General features: G+C 39.7%; 3 protein-coding genes and 1 long non-coding RNA gene across 6 annotated transcripts; 1 reads left to right on the top strand and 3 right to left on the bottom strand.

Annotated features, from left to right (window-relative positions):
- Positions 1-3,268: 3,268 nt before the first annotated feature.
- LOC124350077 (cuticle protein 8-like) lies at positions 3,269-4,076 on the top strand. Its single transcript, XM_046801089.1, has 3 exons — positions 3,269-3,345; positions 3,424-3,540; positions 3,610-4,076. Exons 1-3 carry the CDS (start codon positions 3,340-3,342, stop codon positions 4,003-4,005), a joined length of 519 nt encoding a protein of 172 aa, XP_046657045.1. The 5' UTR covers positions 3,269-3,339; the 3' UTR covers positions 4,006-4,076.
- A 9-nt stretch (positions 4,077-4,085) lies between these two features.
- LOC124350428 lies at positions 4,086-5,466 on the bottom strand. The gene is made up of 4 exons (XR_006920944.1): positions 5,213-5,466; positions 4,905-5,054; positions 4,659-4,717; positions 4,086-4,399 (listed from the first exon to the last, which is right to left on the bottom strand). It is a non-coding gene; the product is annotated as an uncharacterized LOC124350428 (long non-coding RNA).
- A 3,209-nt stretch (positions 5,467-8,675) lies between these two features.
- On the bottom strand, positions 8,676-12,167 carry LOC124349629 (delta(24)-sterol reductase-like). The gene is made up of 10 exons (XM_046800384.1): positions 11,693-12,167; positions 11,480-11,635; positions 11,300-11,405; positions 11,101-11,219; positions 10,924-11,018; positions 10,688-10,859; positions 10,467-10,610; positions 10,206-10,403; positions 9,950-10,128; positions 8,676-9,880 (listed from the first exon to the last, which is right to left on the bottom strand). Exons 1-10 carry the CDS (start codon positions 11,933-11,935, stop codon positions 9,727-9,729), a joined length of 1,566 nt encoding a protein of 521 aa, XP_046656340.1. The 5' UTR covers positions 11,936-12,167; the 3' UTR covers positions 8,676-9,726.
- Positions 12,168-12,212: 45 nt separating this feature from the next.
- On the bottom strand, positions 12,213-15,265 carry LOC124349948 (UDP-N-acetylglucosamine transferase subunit ALG14 homolog). Of its 3 annotated transcripts, none has more exons than XM_046800905.1 (6): positions 15,193-15,265; positions 13,009-13,157; positions 12,809-12,931; positions 12,636-12,695; positions 12,385-12,568; positions 12,213-12,304 (listed from the first exon to the last, which is right to left on the bottom strand). In XM_046800905.1, the coding sequence occupies exons 2-5, from the start codon at positions 13,138-13,140 to the stop codon at positions 12,395-12,397; spliced, it is 489 nt and encodes a 162-aa protein (XP_046656861.1). In that variant the 5' UTR covers positions 13,141-13,157; positions 15,193-15,265; the 3' UTR covers positions 12,213-12,304; positions 12,385-12,394. The 3 variants fall into 3 exon arrangements, with proteins under 3 accessions (XP_046656861.1, XP_046656859.1, XP_046656860.1); XM_046800903.1 differs by lacking the exon at positions 15,193-15,265 and adding an exon at positions 13,238-13,666; XM_046800904.1 differs by lacking the exons at positions 12,213-12,304; positions 15,193-15,265 and adding an exon at positions 13,238-13,666 and having other exon boundaries at positions 12,351-12,568.
- Positions 15,266-16,193: the final 928 nt, after the last annotated feature.

Raw genomic sequence — 16,193 nt, 5'->3', positions numbered from 1 at the left:
TTTCCGCTGTCGCTGCCGCCGATTCTTACAGGTCAGCCGAATACGCTCCCAAATACGAAGCTCCGGCATACAAATCTACATATAAAGCAAAATACGAGATTAGTCTGATTTCATAAATTAATTAAAGAAACATGGAAATTAACTTTTGCAAATGAATATTTTATAAAGACTCCCCAACCTTACGGGGCCGTCAATGATTACTACAACGACTATTCCCATTCCGAGAGCAGCGATGGCAAAATGACCACCGGATCATACCGCGTCGTCCTTCACGACGGCCGCACCCAAATTGTCACCTAAAAGGCCGACAGCTACGGATATGTCGCCGAAGTCAAGTACACCGGTGAAGCCAAGTATCCCGAATACGTCGAAAACAACTACAAAGCTACCACCTACTCCGCCCAAGCTTACAAGCCCACTGCTCCCACATACTCAGCTCCTGCTTACACTGCCCCGGCCATAAAGGGTCCCACCTATACCGTCACCGCTCCCACATACTCCGCTCCTGCTTACACCGCTCCGGCGCTCCCACATACTCTGCCCCGGCCCCGGCTTACACCGCCACTCCGGTCTACAAAAGCCCCCGCAATCCAGCCGCAGTACTAAATTGAAAGTTAATTCAAACCACCGAAATGTATGTATCTAAACTTATTATTTAATACAAAAATGAAATTCAATTAAAGAATGTAGTACTACGTCTATAATTAGATTCTCTCGAAAACACTAAAATAAAAATATTTCTGGGTTCCAGAATTTTCGTGTGCTACCATCAGTTGGGATAATTTTGATTAGTCGAACACGAAAATAAAATAATCATGAATGGGAAAAGAAACCTAGATGTGACTGTGGTGTGGCTAAGCGCAATAATTGAGAAACTGTTAGAAAAACAAAAAAGAGGAACCGGAAAGGCAATCCAAAAAAGTGAAGCCCCAAGTGCCAAAACAATAGTAAGACTAAACATTATCTGTGATCGAAAAAAAGATTCGCGCAGCAGTGTGCTCGTACTTCGGCTGTTGAGTCAAAATCTAGATGTTAGTCTTTAAATCACAAATACGTACATTAACTGTTTTGTTAAAGAAAAGTAAAAATCTCTCTTTCAAAGCATTATCCCCACCCCCATAGCTGGACAACAAAATTATGAACCTGTTGATAAGTTTGATCAGAATAGAAACGCTACTACCTACAACTATTTTCAGGTCCCCTCACTTTAACAGAAAACGAATTATTAGCTCGTATCCCAACTGGACAGTTGTAATTTTACCACGGTCCTGATTGGTGACCGAAAATTGCCGATCTGACAATCACCACTTTCTCCTTCGCAAACGTTCATGGGAGACTCACAATATAAATGTAGAATTTGTCGTTACCTATTGCATAGATTTAGGTTTGTTTGCTTCCAAATTCCCACCACGTTTGTTCCAATATCACGGTACAGTCGGAACATACACAGGAAACGGTACTAGTCAACATAAGAAAGATTAAAATATTAAAATCATTAAAGATCCCATGACCAAGACAACCACTTCTAACCTGAATTTAAACCGCCAAATGTGGTTGTTTTAGAAGAGAAACGTCTTGCGGAAATTGAATGGCCGGAACCGCTCGGGATGGATTAGATTACCTCAAGTTCAATACGCAGATACAATTCGATAACTAAATCAGCCAAAAATTTAAAAAAATGCGATTACTTGATCCACAGAAACACGACGAACAAGAACTGCATTCAGAATACGGAAACACGAATTAGAAAAATGTTAGTTAAGGGGAAACGCCCTCCAAAATCACCAGACTTACAAGAAGAGAGAAAAGGCTTTCAATGTAAAAACAGCTATCATGAAATTTATTTATCCAACCTAGCCTTCTTGAGTTGTAAATGAAGTATTAAATACTAAGGTAGCTACAGGTTGGTAAATTTCAAAGATTAAAGCAAAGACAAAACGATTTTAGATCCCAAGGCATCCATCAGTTTCTTAACTTTTAAACGAAAAAGAAACTGAAATAACAGACGATCCAGTGAGATTTCGCCGTTCCTGAAAACATAAAACTGTTTTGGTTTCCTCCGTCATCTTCTTTATGGCACCTAGATAACAAAATTGCTAAGAAAAAAAGCTACGCAAAGCGCATGGAATATACAGGACACGGATAACGGAAACACCTATTTTAGCTGTTCGTAGACTATCATGTTTGTGAAACAGCATTTCGAAAGTGGAACACTGGGTCATTGTCGCAAAATTTATTGCGTAAAATATCTGAAAATAGTGTGGAATTAAGACTCCAGCAAAAAGTGTTCTCTGTCAAGTCGGAAATTGGACTTAAATAAATTCACTGTCAACGAATCTCCATTGAGATGTCACACTCGACAACATCCTACTGGATGAGTCCAGAACATGGCCAGAAAAAGGACAAGTCCTGATTAAATTATCGGACTGATAAGTCCAATAATTAAAAGGACATTGAGACCGTTGGTACAGACAACAGTAATATTGAATTTACTTTACGAAGAAGAAATCAAAGGAAGCCAGTCAAGAGTATTATAAAAGCTTTGCGGAAGGACTCTAGGAAATAACGAAAGTCAAGAATCTTTTTTTAATAATCCATAAATTGGTTTAATACTCGTGTATTAAAAAATCCGGTACCCCATGGATGCATAAAATATTCGTTTGCACATGAATATCTTCTTCTATTTCGCGTCTTTTACCAACCTATTAGAGAAGCAAAGCAACCTATCCAAATCCAACACGCGATGCCGCTTCAAACAACACAACTTCGGCGATTTGGGAACCGACCCAATTTTGTTTCTGTAGCGACATAAAATGCTATCTGGTACGAAAAGGATTTTTACCGGATTTTTATCAATTTGAACGAGAATATCTCTTGGATAGAAAAAGCTTCTCTCCAATACAATGAAAGGAAATTTGAAAAGTGTGAACCGTATTTCAGGCATCGTTTTAACGTCGCACGTGACAGTAAGATTTGGATAGATGAACAAGGAATGAATAAAGACAAATCGGCTGATACGGATAGTATTTTAAAAGCAATCAGTTTGAAAAGTACCATTACTTAGATTTAGTTTCTTATTACGATAGCAGCGCGTCCGAATGTGTTTTCCTTCACAACGAGCACATGGGTGGGGTCTATTTTGATTTTTGTTTACCTTGACCACTTATTATTTGCATAACCTCTACCAATCACTTTCGCTGAATGCATGACTTTGGCAAAATGCCATATTCAAACGTATCAGTCGGAATGTACTCTCCAATTTCGTATAAAAACGTGAACAGACTGGACTGAAATTATCAGTTCACCAACTGTTTTCAGCAAGTTAACCACTACTCCAAAATGAAAGTAGGAAATATTTTTAAAACGTTGTCTCCTAAAACGCATTACCTTTTACATGGCCTAAAATGTTCCATATTTTATTAGTTCTTCATTCTCGCCGCCCTTTTCGCTGTCGCTGCCGCCGATTCTTACAGGTCAACCGAATACGCTCCCAAGTACGAAGCACCAACATACAAATCTACATATGAAGCCAAATACGAGGTGAGTCTCATTTCATTAATGAATTAAAGAAACATGGAAATTAACTTTTGAAATAAATATTTTATGAAGACTCCCCAACCTTACGACTTCAGCTGGGCCGTCAATGATTACTACAACGACTATTCCCATTCCGAGAGCAGCGATGGCAAAGTGACCACCGGATCATACCACGTCGTCCTTCCCGACGGCCGCACCCAAATTGTCACCTACAAGGCCGACAGCTACGGATATGTCGCCGACGTCAAGTACACCGGTGAAGCCAAATACCCAGAATACGTCGCATCCAACTACAAAGCTACCACCTACTCCGCCCCAGCTTACAAGCCCACTGCTCTCACCTACTCCGCTCCTGCTTACAAGCCCACTGCTCCCAGCACTTACACCGCTCCCACATACTCTGCCCCGGCCCCGGCTTACACCGCCACTCCGGTCTACAAAGCCCCCGCAGTCCAGCCCCAGTACTAAATTGAAAGTTAATTTAAACCGCTGAAATGTGTGTATCTAAACTTATTATTGAATACAAAAATTCAATTCGATCAAAGTACGACCATAAATATTTTAATTATGGAAGCGATAAAATATTCCTGGATTCTCGGTTCTGTTTTAAAAGAGCAAGGAATTCTTCTGTATTGCGGAAATTGAATGGCCGGAACCATTTGGGATGAATTGGATCACCATAAGTTCAATACCCAGATAGAAATCGATAACTACGTCTACCCAAGAAGTAAAAAAAATGCGATTACTTGATCCACAGAAACACGAACAAGAACTGCATTCAGAATACGGAAACACGATTTAGAATGTGGTGGGTGAGTGAAGCGCTTCGAGGTCATCGACTTCGGCATGAAAGTGTAAGTTTCTATAAGAGCAAGAAAAAAAAAATATGACACCGTTAATGCAAATTACGTACACGCAGCAAACAAAAGTTTCGTTCAGCTTTGGTCCATCAAGAAATTTTGAAAATTTCTTTAACATAAACCAAGTGCTGAGGTAACCGAGGATCTGTTTTTTTTGTTTTCCACCAGTTAGTGAGCAAAGTAGGCATTGAAAAATTAAGCACAAGTGATTGATCTCCAATTTGATTGAATGCTGGAACACATGGGCAAAAACTGGGTTACCTGTCAACAGTCCCGCAGTGACACTTTGTTGAGAGGTGAAGAACTACAGCAGTGTTGGTCTATATGAGATCAGAAATTTCCTATTACTAAATTACTCTTTGGGTGAAACAAAATGTACAGCAGTCCAGTTTTAGCAATTAGGGTTGGTGTAGCTGATGCTGGATGCTAGATTTCTCTTTCTCTGGTGCTCAACGAACAAAATCAATTTCAACAATCACATTGTAACTTTTGAGATCCAGACATTACCTTGTTGATGTATTTGAGTCAGCATTTCTCATAGCACTCATAGTGAAAATTTGAAATCCAGCACGACTGCTTCTTGTCCTACTAGAAGTTTGGAGGACCTAGTGCACCTAGTTCCTGGACTGCTTCTTGCACAAATATAATTTGGGAATCCTGTAAAGGTTAAAACATTTCCTTCACTTGACTGCTTTGTTTCAAGCACATGTGAGAGACAGGCAGCACAAGCAGAAAAAACATTGAGAACTTTAAGGCAATCGAGAAAAAACAAGAACATTACATATAGACTTTTTTTCTAATGCTATTACACTCACGATTACATCGTTGAATACTTTTGCTAATACTGAGTCAGTGAATACGAAGTTTAGAACTTGGAACGTGCTCGGAATATCAATATGGACTATGCTTATGGAAACTAGCCAACGAAAATTCTACAGCCAAACCAGGTTGGTCGGTAGACATCTAGATGATGCTTATTCGTTAGCTGCGCCGTCACTTTTTCCCCTAGTAGATGGCGATGCTTATCGTCTAGATGATAAGCATCGTCTAGGATGAAAAGCATCCCCTAGATTACGCTCGTCAGGGTGTTGAGTACAACCCATGTCGGAATCAATTAATGTCCATAGTAGTATAAAACGCTCTTATATATTGTTATGCAAATCTTGTAATCACATTGGAAATACAGCTATTGTTGAAAGGGAGTAAAAGTATAGTTATGAGCCTTTTTATTTGTTTCATGAACATTATTCGTCACCTTATAGGCATATCCGAGTGTGCGTGAAAATAAAATTGTTTCGCAGTTAATTACCCATGCGTGTGTTTATTTTAGGCTTATTTTGACCTGATATTCTGATTCAGCGTAAAAAGTTGAGTTAGAGGTGTAATTTTCATTCATATTGGTCGTCAGCCGCATAGTAGCGTGCGTGAAACTAAAAAAATCGTTCGCAGTTAATTACCCATGCGTGTGTTTATTTTAGGCTTATTTTGACCTGATATTCTGATTCAGCGTAAAAAGTTGAGTTAGAGGTGTAATTTTCATTCATATTGGTGGTCAGCCGCATAGTAGCGTGCGTGAAACTAAAAAAATCGTTCACAGTTAATTACACATGCGTGTGTTTATTTTAGGCTTATTTTGACCTGATATTCTGATTCAGCGTAAAAAGTTGATTAAGAGTTGTATTTTTCATTCATATTGGTGGTAGCCTGCGGGAGTTATTGGTTTACGACACTTTTTTTTAAGGAAAAAAGCGCAGTAAGTCGCTTACCGTAACAGGGCGGACTTTTTCCAGAAAAAAATTAGATCGCAAAAAACCAAATCCCTCAGGCTACTACCAAAATGAATGAAATTAACAACTCATCGGCCCGTTGAACTCATTTTCGTCCCTCGCCGAAGAGTCGACTGAGAGAGAAAGAGAAACGATTGAAAAGACGCCAGGGCGTCGTTTGATGTCTCTCTTATTCTCTCGTTGTGTGTATATTTTATTTTATTTTATTTCAATAAAAAAGGGACGCCACTGTCTAGGCATGTCTTTCTTTGAAGAAAATTCGTTTATTTGATTATTATTTCATTATTATTTTGAGGCCATCAATCAAGGCTTCCGCACAACCAAGATAGGCTACATTTGTCTCTTCTACCAACTATTTTATTAGCCCATTGGCAATCGATCGAGTGCACCGCCTTTAATGGCCGCTATATGGTCAAAATATGCCCATATATGGTCAAGCATATTGCGACATTTAAAGGGAGGGGGTGGGGGAGGGGTTAAAAAGCGCAAAATCAATCAAAAACGCAATCGATTTTAATCGGATATTTTTGAAAATAGATTCAAAATGACGAGCAAACTCGGCGGATTGAAATGATGTAACTTGATTAGCAATCCGACGTCTGTAACGTGACCTAACAGTTCGTTGAAAAATTTTCAAGGTTACACGCACAGACGACCTGTTCTGAAACACCGGAAAATATGGCTGGAGGCGCTTTTTTCCTACCCCTCCCCTCGTGCTGTGCTACCCCTTCGGTCAGGCCCTTCAGTCAGGTCATTCAGTCGGTCCTGATAGAACGTCGAGTAGTTTCCTCTCTCTCGCTCTCTCGATCACCGGTCACCCGTTTTTCGTGAATAAGGTAAGACTTCATCACTCCATTTTTTTGTGTGTGTAAAACTTCGTCGAAATCGAGTGGGAAGGGGAGGGGGGATAAGGAATAAAAGAAATTAAAGCAACGCGTAGTAATCCAAAATAATAGAAAACATAAAATGAAATAAAGTTAGGGTGATGAGAAAACTGAGAGGAAGCGCTTCAATTGCTTGCTCTCTGTCCATTTTTTGTTTGTGTCTTGTCTGTCTGTTACCGGTTTTTTGTTGTTGTTGCTGCTGCTGCTCTCGTTATCTTCAATGAATTGGAGTAGTTGCAACGAATCCACTCACCTCTTTCCTTCCTTCCTTTCCATCCTATCCATTCCGCACACACACACACAACTCTGTGCTCTCTCATGTTTCATTTTGCATGTTTGTTCGCTCTCTTCACATGTTTGTTCACCCACACAGTGTGTGTGTGTGTGTGTTGTCCGTCTTTTACTCTCTCTCATCCATCCATCCATGCATCTCTACACTTTGCCATGCATTGTGTGTGTCTGTCTGTGTGTGTGTGTGTTTGTGTGTGTGTGTACGGGAGCGATATGTTTCACTCTTTCTTTTCACCACTCTTCTTTTTTTCCTTTTGGTTTATTGAGTTTTGCTTTTATACGAAGTCGGTGGAGTTTGCTTCGTCTTCATTTATTTCTATTTATTTTTTTCTTGGTTGGCAGCCTGGACACGAGCCGTACTGTTTTGTCGAGTTTGCCGAACATCATTCAGCCGCCGCCGCTTTGGCCGCCACGAACAAGCGCAACTGCATAGGAAGGGTAAGTCATTTTTCTTTTATTATTTTCCTTTTTTTCTTGTTTTGTGATTATGTGGATTGTTGACAGACCCAGATGCAACTTCTGTGGCCAATTTGAGCAAAAATGTATTAATTTAATTGCCCAGAACACGCTGCCTGGAAGCTGAAGTCTAGAAATATGTCCGAAGAAGAGTCTCGCCCTTCTAGATAAAAAATCAAATTTCGCCTTCGCTTTTAATTAACTTTCGTTAAAATTAATTTTCGTGTGGGACCTGAGCCCGGAAATCGAGACGCACACGCTCCGCGATGGCTTCGCTGCTTTCGGAGAGATATCGTAAGTCCGACAACCCACAATATTGTTTTTAATTTGAAATCAAATGTAAATTTTTTCTTTTGGTTGGGTGGTGGGGTTGGGGGATTGACAACCAAATAATTTTAATGGGGCCCAGCTTGGCCCGGCCCTTAATAATTTAATTTTTTTTTAACAGACTTTCAATTGCCACGTGAACCAGCTGGCCTCAGCGGATCTGATGGACGCCCAACTCCGCTTTTTTATTTTGTGTTTTATTACATTCTGTCTTCTAAGTTTCTCCGCCATCCTTCACTTTTGTATGTGCCTTACCTCTATGATCTTTATCATCCTGGCGTTCAATTTTTAACTTACCAGCATGGGGATGGCGATTAACGTGAGCCTCCTTGTTGCCACGATTTTTAAGATTTTAAATGCGTGCTGGGTCCTTGCAGTCAACTCGGACAAGAAGGAAAATATGGGAATGCTCAAATGGCAGTGCCTGTTTTCGCCAATCATCGCAGGGTTGGTCATAGTCTTCAGTGGTGGGCTGGCAAAATTATCCACTGATGGGGGTTTTTTCAAAAACGCAATTGAGGACAGATAATTTGTTTCTTTTGTATGCGGCGGTGGGATAGAACGCCTAGTATCCAGTTTTTCTTTCTTTGATTATTCCTGACTGCTGGTGTACTAATGATTGGTAGTACTATCAGAAATCGGAGAAAAATCGTCGAGAAAAGGATTACTTGGTAAATCGTTCTATCACAGTGCAAAATAATGACTAAAAGCAATGATTTTGATTAAATATATAAATAATATAAATATATATTTAAACTTTCATTACTTGTTTTCAAAATGATTAATTAAAATGAGTAAATATTGTTATTCTACTTCAAAATGCAAAGGACATCAACACTTTCAATGTGTTCTTGAACAATAAAAAGATCTACACATAACTCAAAGAAAATGTTGGAGTGATGTGTACTGCAGTTTAACCCATAATAAAATTACCTATTGCTTACAATGATGCCATTTTAGAAAAGGATACCATTCCTGCCAGATTCCTTGGGGGGTGAAAGTATTGTAACTAAAGCAGACTTTGACTACTACCTGACGAAACACAATAAAGGCTGAAGAACACTGAAGAGTTGACACCTGGTTTCTTAATTACATAACATAACTTTGACAATTATTTTTTTTATATCTTTGTTATATACTTTTTAGAAGTCTTCTTCTTTAATATTACATCGTAGCTATGTTCAATACTAATAATGTAAAAGATATAGCAAAACTAAAAATGAATTTTGAACATTTTAAAAATGCAACTTCACCTTTCTCATCGATGATGTTTAAGTGACCGATCACAGCTATTTAATTACAAATCAGTTTGATCTGCACGAAATCCTTATGATTCGATTGGCATATGCCAAATTGCAGCAAATGAATGAAAACTTCGTTTACACCAAAGTAAATTATTTTAGGGTAGGTTTTTGTGAGCTTGTGGCGTATTTCTACATGAGTACATTGAAATATACTTGACAGTGATTGTATATTCTACTTATTGAATATGTAAAATTGCCATCGAGTACAAAAGATTGAAATCATGAGTACAGCAAAACCGATACTCACAGGTGCAACGGCAGGATGAATAACCTGCACGCGCTAATCTCGAGCTACACGGGAAACTTTACCATAGACACGAGGGAAAGCCTTGTCACAATCATATTTCTTCCGCATTTGATTGTAAAGAGTGTGATCAAACATGGAATGGAATTCCTCTTCAGTCATGTAAGAATCGGCATAAAGCATCTGAAATCTGCCAAAGCAAAGAAACCAAATGTCAAAAGAAGAGTTTGTACATGGAAATAAAATGTTTAAAATATACCCTTTAACACTTCGAACAAAACTCTCCACTCGTCGGGTTGTCTCAACTGGATGGAAGTTACGCACTTTCGGTACTCCGTAAGTACCGATATCAACGTACAGCTCCTGCTTACCACTGGGGGAGCGAAGCATTCCAGGTGCCTTTGGAAGTTTAAAAGGGCAGAGCCATACAGGATAGATCTGACATGCATGAGATAAGAACACGCGGTTATAGGTATGAATATGTTGACAACAATGCAACAAAGTTCAGAGCATACCTTCACTTCCTTTTCAAAGCAAAGAAGAGCATCTTTCAAGGTAGACATGGGAACCAACATATCCTGAATGAAATGGTTATTTTCGTAGAGTTCCTTGACAGTATCTCCTTGAGTCAATTTAAGTAGCGAGACTTTAGGTGGCACCATCCACCCGAACAAATAGCGGAACACGGGATGATTTCCAAATGGAATAATATCCTGACAACCAAAAATTTCTATTAGCGAGTCCGTTAATCAGTCAAATAAATTAAAGACGTTTACCTGAATCTCCCAAAAGATGCTTCGTGAGTGGCGGTGAAAATAATCACGTGTTGGAATATATTCGACTTGAGTTTCTTCAAGGCCCCAAAATGATTCAACGTGCTTGAAAAACCACGGCTTGTACCACCTACTGATGACATTCAGCTGAATTTTATGAATAAAATCAAATTAATTACTTGAACTTCGTTTTATCTATAATAATTCAACTATAGGATTGCTACCTTGCCCGGTTCGGCCGAGTTGACCATGTTTGCAGTCATAATAACGCCACGATTTAGGCTAAACATGAGTCCTTCTACAAACTGATTGTTTTCTTCTTTCAGCGTTTCTTCTTCAAAAACGCGGCAAGCTTCGTCCAGTGAGCTTACCGATTTGTACTCCAATCGCACAAATCTGCATAGTAAATAAGAGTTAGTAAAAAATTTCACCAAAGAAAGATGTAAACTATCAAACTCACTGCAACGAAGGAACAATTTCAATTTCGACGGCGGTCAGGAATCCCAGAGTTCCATACGACCAAGGAATCGCATAATACAGATCACTGTTTTCCTCCTAAAATTAGGGAAAATGTAAAGAAGTAAAGAATATTAGGGACAGAAATTTTAATTAGCTGCTTTAATTATTCTGCCGTTACCTTGGAGCATTTAACGACAGAACCGTCGGCTACGACTAGTTCGAAAGACACGCAAATGTGCTGAAATAGGCCGTGTTTGTGCGACGACGTTTCTATGCCTGTTCCCATAATTAATCCTCCTGTAAAACCAAACAAAAAAGCAAGAAATTCAATTCATGAAGAATTATTTATTTTATGTTTGCGTGATTGAATGACGTACCAACTGTTAAATCGTCCATTTCTGGTAGAATGGGAATCGTCCAACCGAGTGGATTTAAAGTTGCCGAGAGCTGTCCCATGGAAACCAAGGGCTCCACACGAACAGTCTGCAAAAATGCGCAATCAATCGATTATTAGACAAATAAAGTGGCGTAATAGTCTACCTAAATGTTTTATGTACTTTTCTTTCAGTGTCAATTTCCAAGACATCCATCAAATTGACTTTGACATTGAACAAAGTCTTTTTGTATTTGGGCTGCCTGAAACTGATAGTCTGCCATCCTGGACGAGCTGTGCACATGGGAGTGTTTCTACCTTGTTGATTCCATTCTCTTACCTGAAGGTTAAATGAAATTAGAACCCAGATTCAACTTAACTAAAGAAAGAGAAATACCTGTTTCTGAACAAATTTAACACGCTCATCATGCTTCTTGGGAGCTGAATTGAGCTTGAAAATAATCCAGCTGCGTGCCAAGTGGTAAATGTCATAAACAAGGGAGAGGGGAAGTAGGAAAAAGCAAACAAAGACCCATCGGTAGTTAATCAGGATGTAAGCCAGCCAAGATTTGTCAGCAGGATTTTTGCTGGTTTGGGATTCTTGACCACCATGTCCATTTTCAGATTTGCTACTCGTCATCGTGGGAATTCCAAAACGGGACCGGCAATTGGGACGTGTGACTGAGAAGTGGACTTTTAAAGTCTCACCTCGCCAATAATGTTTAAAGATTGTCTAGACTATTGAATAGTCCTGAAAATCACTTCCCTATACGTCAGAGTTTCAAAGTCCAGCATTGACAACTATACAAATGTCTTTAAGCATATCTCTGTAACTAAGGCGCCCCTTGGATACAGTTTTGCCGGGCGATGGGTATGTTGTATAACCTCCCAGTCCCCTTTTCCAATCCCATATGCCCATGGTGTGTTATCATTGGCCTTGAACGTCACGATCCACGAAGCAGACGACAAGATGTTGCTGGAAGCTGCAGTATCACCTAAACAGAAGCTCCTTTACGAGCAGCGCATCATCAATTAAATAACTGTAAAATACGATATTTTAAGAAGACCATAAACGTTTTTTATTTTTACAAGTTGGATGTTAAACGAGCCGTCCGAGAAAAACAGTTTGTGGGTATTTCGCATGTAATTCGGGCCACTGGACGATGGAACGATCGGCCAGAATATACAACATCAATTTTCCCGTTAAGGACAATGTGGTTACCCTGCAGATGCTTTCGACGAAGACGATTGTAGAGCGTTTGATAAATAAAGCCTTATAAAAAAAGAACGATCGTTAACCAAACTAATTAAGTTATATCGCATCTTTTTAGTCGTAATACCCTTAGGAGAAGAGCAATAACGCAAGGTGGAACGCAAGTGCCGGGACCATTGCACAAAATCTGTCAAATTAAATAGAACAAAAGCATCATCATGCCATCCAGCATTAATAAACCACGTTGATAAGCTGAGAAATGGGTGTTTGGTGTTAATTGTCAAATTATTATGCAACTACCAAATCTGGTTGGTAAGAAAACAATATTCTTAGAGAATCCAAAATTGATATCAGAAAGGAAAGGACGGTGCTGATCCACGACTGATGGACTTCCCTACTCCTGGAAATGGCAACTGTCTGAAACTTTTAAACATGAATGTATAATCAAACAGAGTTATTGAGGAAAAGGGTACACTTTTCTTGTGGGAACATCCACTTACCGAGTCAGCTGTGCTGACATGACTAGATTCCAGCTGTTGTACACGCTTGGCACTCATGTCATCTGTTCTCGCAACAAGATAAAGTCTTGGAGCAAAGTGTCGAAAATCGAGCGCAGAAAGGAGACGCACCATTTCACCGGTATGTCCGCCTGTAACGAAAAAATAATAATAAAAGAATCAGCTGTCACGACAAAAGCAGGTTCAATAACCAGCAGCAACGCAAACGGACCCGATCCCATAACAATCAAAGTTTTAACTGGCTTCCGTCTGTTGGCCGGCCACAGAGATTCATCACGCCGATCCCTGAAAAGAATCAGCTTAACAAGATGGACAACAACACAAGACACATAAGCAATTATAATGAGAAGGAGCGTTCGCCAAAACGTGATCATGTTTTGGCTTCTTCTTCTGTCATCTTTGGGGAAATTTATCGTCTGCTCGCCGAAGCATCTTCTCACTCGACGCTTTGACCCACATTCCATTTTTTGGCAACGAATAAAAAGGTGAAATATAAATAAAACGACCGTCCCACACGATTACACCGAACGCACACGTACCAACAGTTTTCGTAAAGTGCGCGTGAAGAAGAAGAGGAAGTGAGCAGACCGACAAAATGACGTTACTCGAAATAGGCGAGCGTAATACGGAACATATATAATAAGAAACGAGATAATGGTACCTTATTTTTTTCTTTCACGAACAACAGAATTGCTCGGCAAGAAGAGTACCGTACTGTGTGTGAGCGTTAAGATATATAACATTCTTATGTGTTTTTTGTTTTTTTTTCCCCCAGCAAAATGGCGGATATTTTACCCAAATGATTATATTATGTGCCACTTTTGTCTTGACTCGTTTTCTCTTCGCATCTTCACACCACCGCGTCGTGTAAAAAAGTTGAACGCTCCGTTCTCACGGATCGTGCCATTATAATTCCATCACACATTTGGCGTTTTTTTTTTAAGTAAAAAGGGCGTGATATATCAAGTTATATATCACGAAGGCTATAAATAGCTAGGCAACAACGCGAATAGGGAGCCCAGCAACTGTGACCAAAAACTAATGGTGAACAATTACCGGTTGTGGCTTATGTTTCTCGACCAAAATTGTTTCCTCTTTTTTTTTTGAATTAATCAAGGCCAAAAGTTGTCGACAAAAATATGTGAAACATGCGGAACGGGCAGAGCGGAACGATATGACATTCCGTTACGATTTAACGTCTAATAGTTGGCTAGGAAAAACCAATAAGGCATAAAAATATCTAAAATTCAGGAATTTCGACTGCCCTACACACCTGCCAGGGGGAAAACTGGATAAAACCAAAAATTAGGTCAAAAGTTGTCGGTGAAACTGTAAATCAAAAAATTTTTTTCGTCTTCGGGTGTCGAGAGAGAAATCGAATGAGACCAAGTCATCGTTACATTCAACGGGAGTGCTTAAGGGCGTTTCAAAAAATTACAATACACAAAACGGAATGTAATTTGTTGTAGAGCTACTCGGCAAAGAAATATTTGAGCCCGGGAGAGAACGAACGACCTTCGTGTCATCCGAATGAGAAGGCCAAGGTTGTTTGGCTGAGCAATGGCTGAGCAATGGGAAATATATAGTGCCGGTCGTGCGGGACAACATATATTACACATGTCCATGATTTACTACTAGCTACATTCGGGCCACTCACATTTTGTCTGTTGTGTGTGCTGATAATATAAACAAGTTCCGCTATACGGCACAGCCACACACACACACAACAACAACTAGACCCAAAAGTTGTTGCCGTGACGACGCGTGAACCTGACCGGCTTTTTTGAGCCGTCAGTCCCGCGGCATCCCGAGAGACACAAATCAACAACCGAACGGCGAAAAAAAATCAGGTGGGAAGAGCTGAAGAAGCGCCGCTACAAGTGGCGCCATGTATAACACAAGTTGACTGACCTCTCCGCCAGGTATACACAAAACGGAAAATGAAAAATAAAATTAAATTAAAAAAATTATTTTTGAGTCTTTTACTCAAATTTTTAATTTTGACTAAATCACGAAAAATGATGAAATTTAAACAAAATTGTTTTAGGGGAAATTCGTGGAAATTTTAAAAGAAAATGTCATTAAATTGAGAAATCCTGAATTCGTTTGGGTGGGAATGGAGGACAGGAGGCGGCTAAGAAGGTCGCGAGTTACCTGGCTGCTCACCTGAGAATCAGGAAGGTAAAAATCGATGACCCTGACCTCAAACTTTTCTCCGCGGTAGAAGAAGCTGAGCTGAGCTGAGCTGCTGACGAAGGAATGGGGAAGAATGGAAAGAAGAAGAAGAGGAGAAGGTTAACAACAACCAGAAAAAAAAGGCTATATATTTTTCCCAGCTGGTTTGTATATTTACCTTTTGGGATGAAGAGGAGGAGGGGAGTTGGGTGGAAAGGAAAGAAAGAAAGAAAAAAGTCCCGTTAGAACACGAGAATAAGAAGAAGGTGCATCTCTTTTTTTGGTCGTCCGGTGTTGGGTTGCGACCGTTACCTACTTTTAACTTTTTATTTATTTTCTAAAAAAAAATGATGGGGGGAAAGAAATAAATACCTTTTGAACTCGGATCATCCCCCCCCTATAGAAAAATAAAGTTGACCTACTCATATTCTGACATTTCGTCAAATGATTTTTTAAACGTTTTATCTCAAAAATGTGCGACCCAAATTTGTACTCGACAATTTTCAAAATGTCCACAACACACGTCAGACGCTGAGATTTGTCGACCTCAATTGTGGCCCAGAAAAAGTGATGCTCTCGTTTTATCTTCAAACATTGTGAAGTGAAAGCCAAACCAGGAAGAAGATTCTTCTTTCACCTCTTCCCCCCTCCTCCTCCTTACTCTCTCCTCAAGTGGTTTTGAGGTCATATCCGGGTTCCCCCCCCCACCACCACCACCACCTCTCTCCCCCCCTTATATTCCGCAGCTTCTCCTTTTCATTACAAAACATTTTTTCTTTCCTTTTAAAAAGAAAAATGGAAATGGTCACGAGTTGTTGTAATTTGACCCCATTCCCCCCACCACCAACTTCTTCCGGCATTTTTCAGAGTCGAGGGGGGGGAAATGTTTAAATCTTTTTTTTTTACTAGCGCGAAATTTGAATGACATTTTCCCGGATATTACCAGTATATCCAACTGTATGAACCGTAATGACCGATAGAACCGTACAGGA

This window comes from Daphnia pulicaria, chromosome 7, assembly GCF_021234035.1.
Source record: "Daphnia pulicaria isolate SC F1-1A chromosome 7, SC_F0-13Bv2, whole genome shotgun sequence".
Lineage (NCBI taxonomy): Eukaryota > Metazoa > Arthropoda > Branchiopoda > Diplostraca > Daphniidae > Daphnia > Daphnia pulicaria.
The sequence above is the reverse complement of the archived record's forward strand: the minus strand, read 5'-3'. Positions and strand labels throughout refer to the sequence as shown.

Excerpts from the sequence above, each read along its gene's own strand:
- LOC124350077 (XM_046801089.1), top strand. Across the intron at positions 3,541-3,609 it reads CATATGAAGCCAAATACGAG|ACTCCCCAACCTTACGACTT; the intron begins GTGAGTCTCATT and ends TATTTTATGAAG.
- LOC124349629 (XM_046800384.1), bottom strand. The coding sequence starts at position 11,935 with ATGACGAGTAGCAAATCTGAAAATGGACATGGTGGTCAAGAATCCCAA. Across the intron at positions 11,019-11,100 it reads CTGTCGTTAAATGCTCCAAG|GAGGAAAACAGTGATCTGTA; the intron begins GTAACGGCAGAA and ends CCCTAATTTTAG. Across the intron at positions 9,881-9,949 it reads TTTGTTCGAAGTGTTAAAGG|ATTTCAGATGCTTTATGCCG; the intron begins GTATATTTTAAA and ends TTGCTTTGGCAG.
- LOC124349948 (XM_046800903.1), bottom strand. The coding sequence starts at position 13,490 with ATGGAATGTGGGTCAAAGCGTCGAGTGAGAAGATGCTTCGGCGAGCAG. Across the intron at positions 12,932-13,008 it reads ATGTCAGCACAGCTGACTCG|TTTCAGACAGTTGCCATTTC; the intron begins GTAAGTGGATGT and ends CATGTTTAAAAG. Across the intron at positions 12,569-12,635 it reads TTATTGCTCTTCTCCTAAGG|GCTTTATTTATCAAACGCTC; the intron begins GTATTACGACTA and ends TTTTTTTATAAG.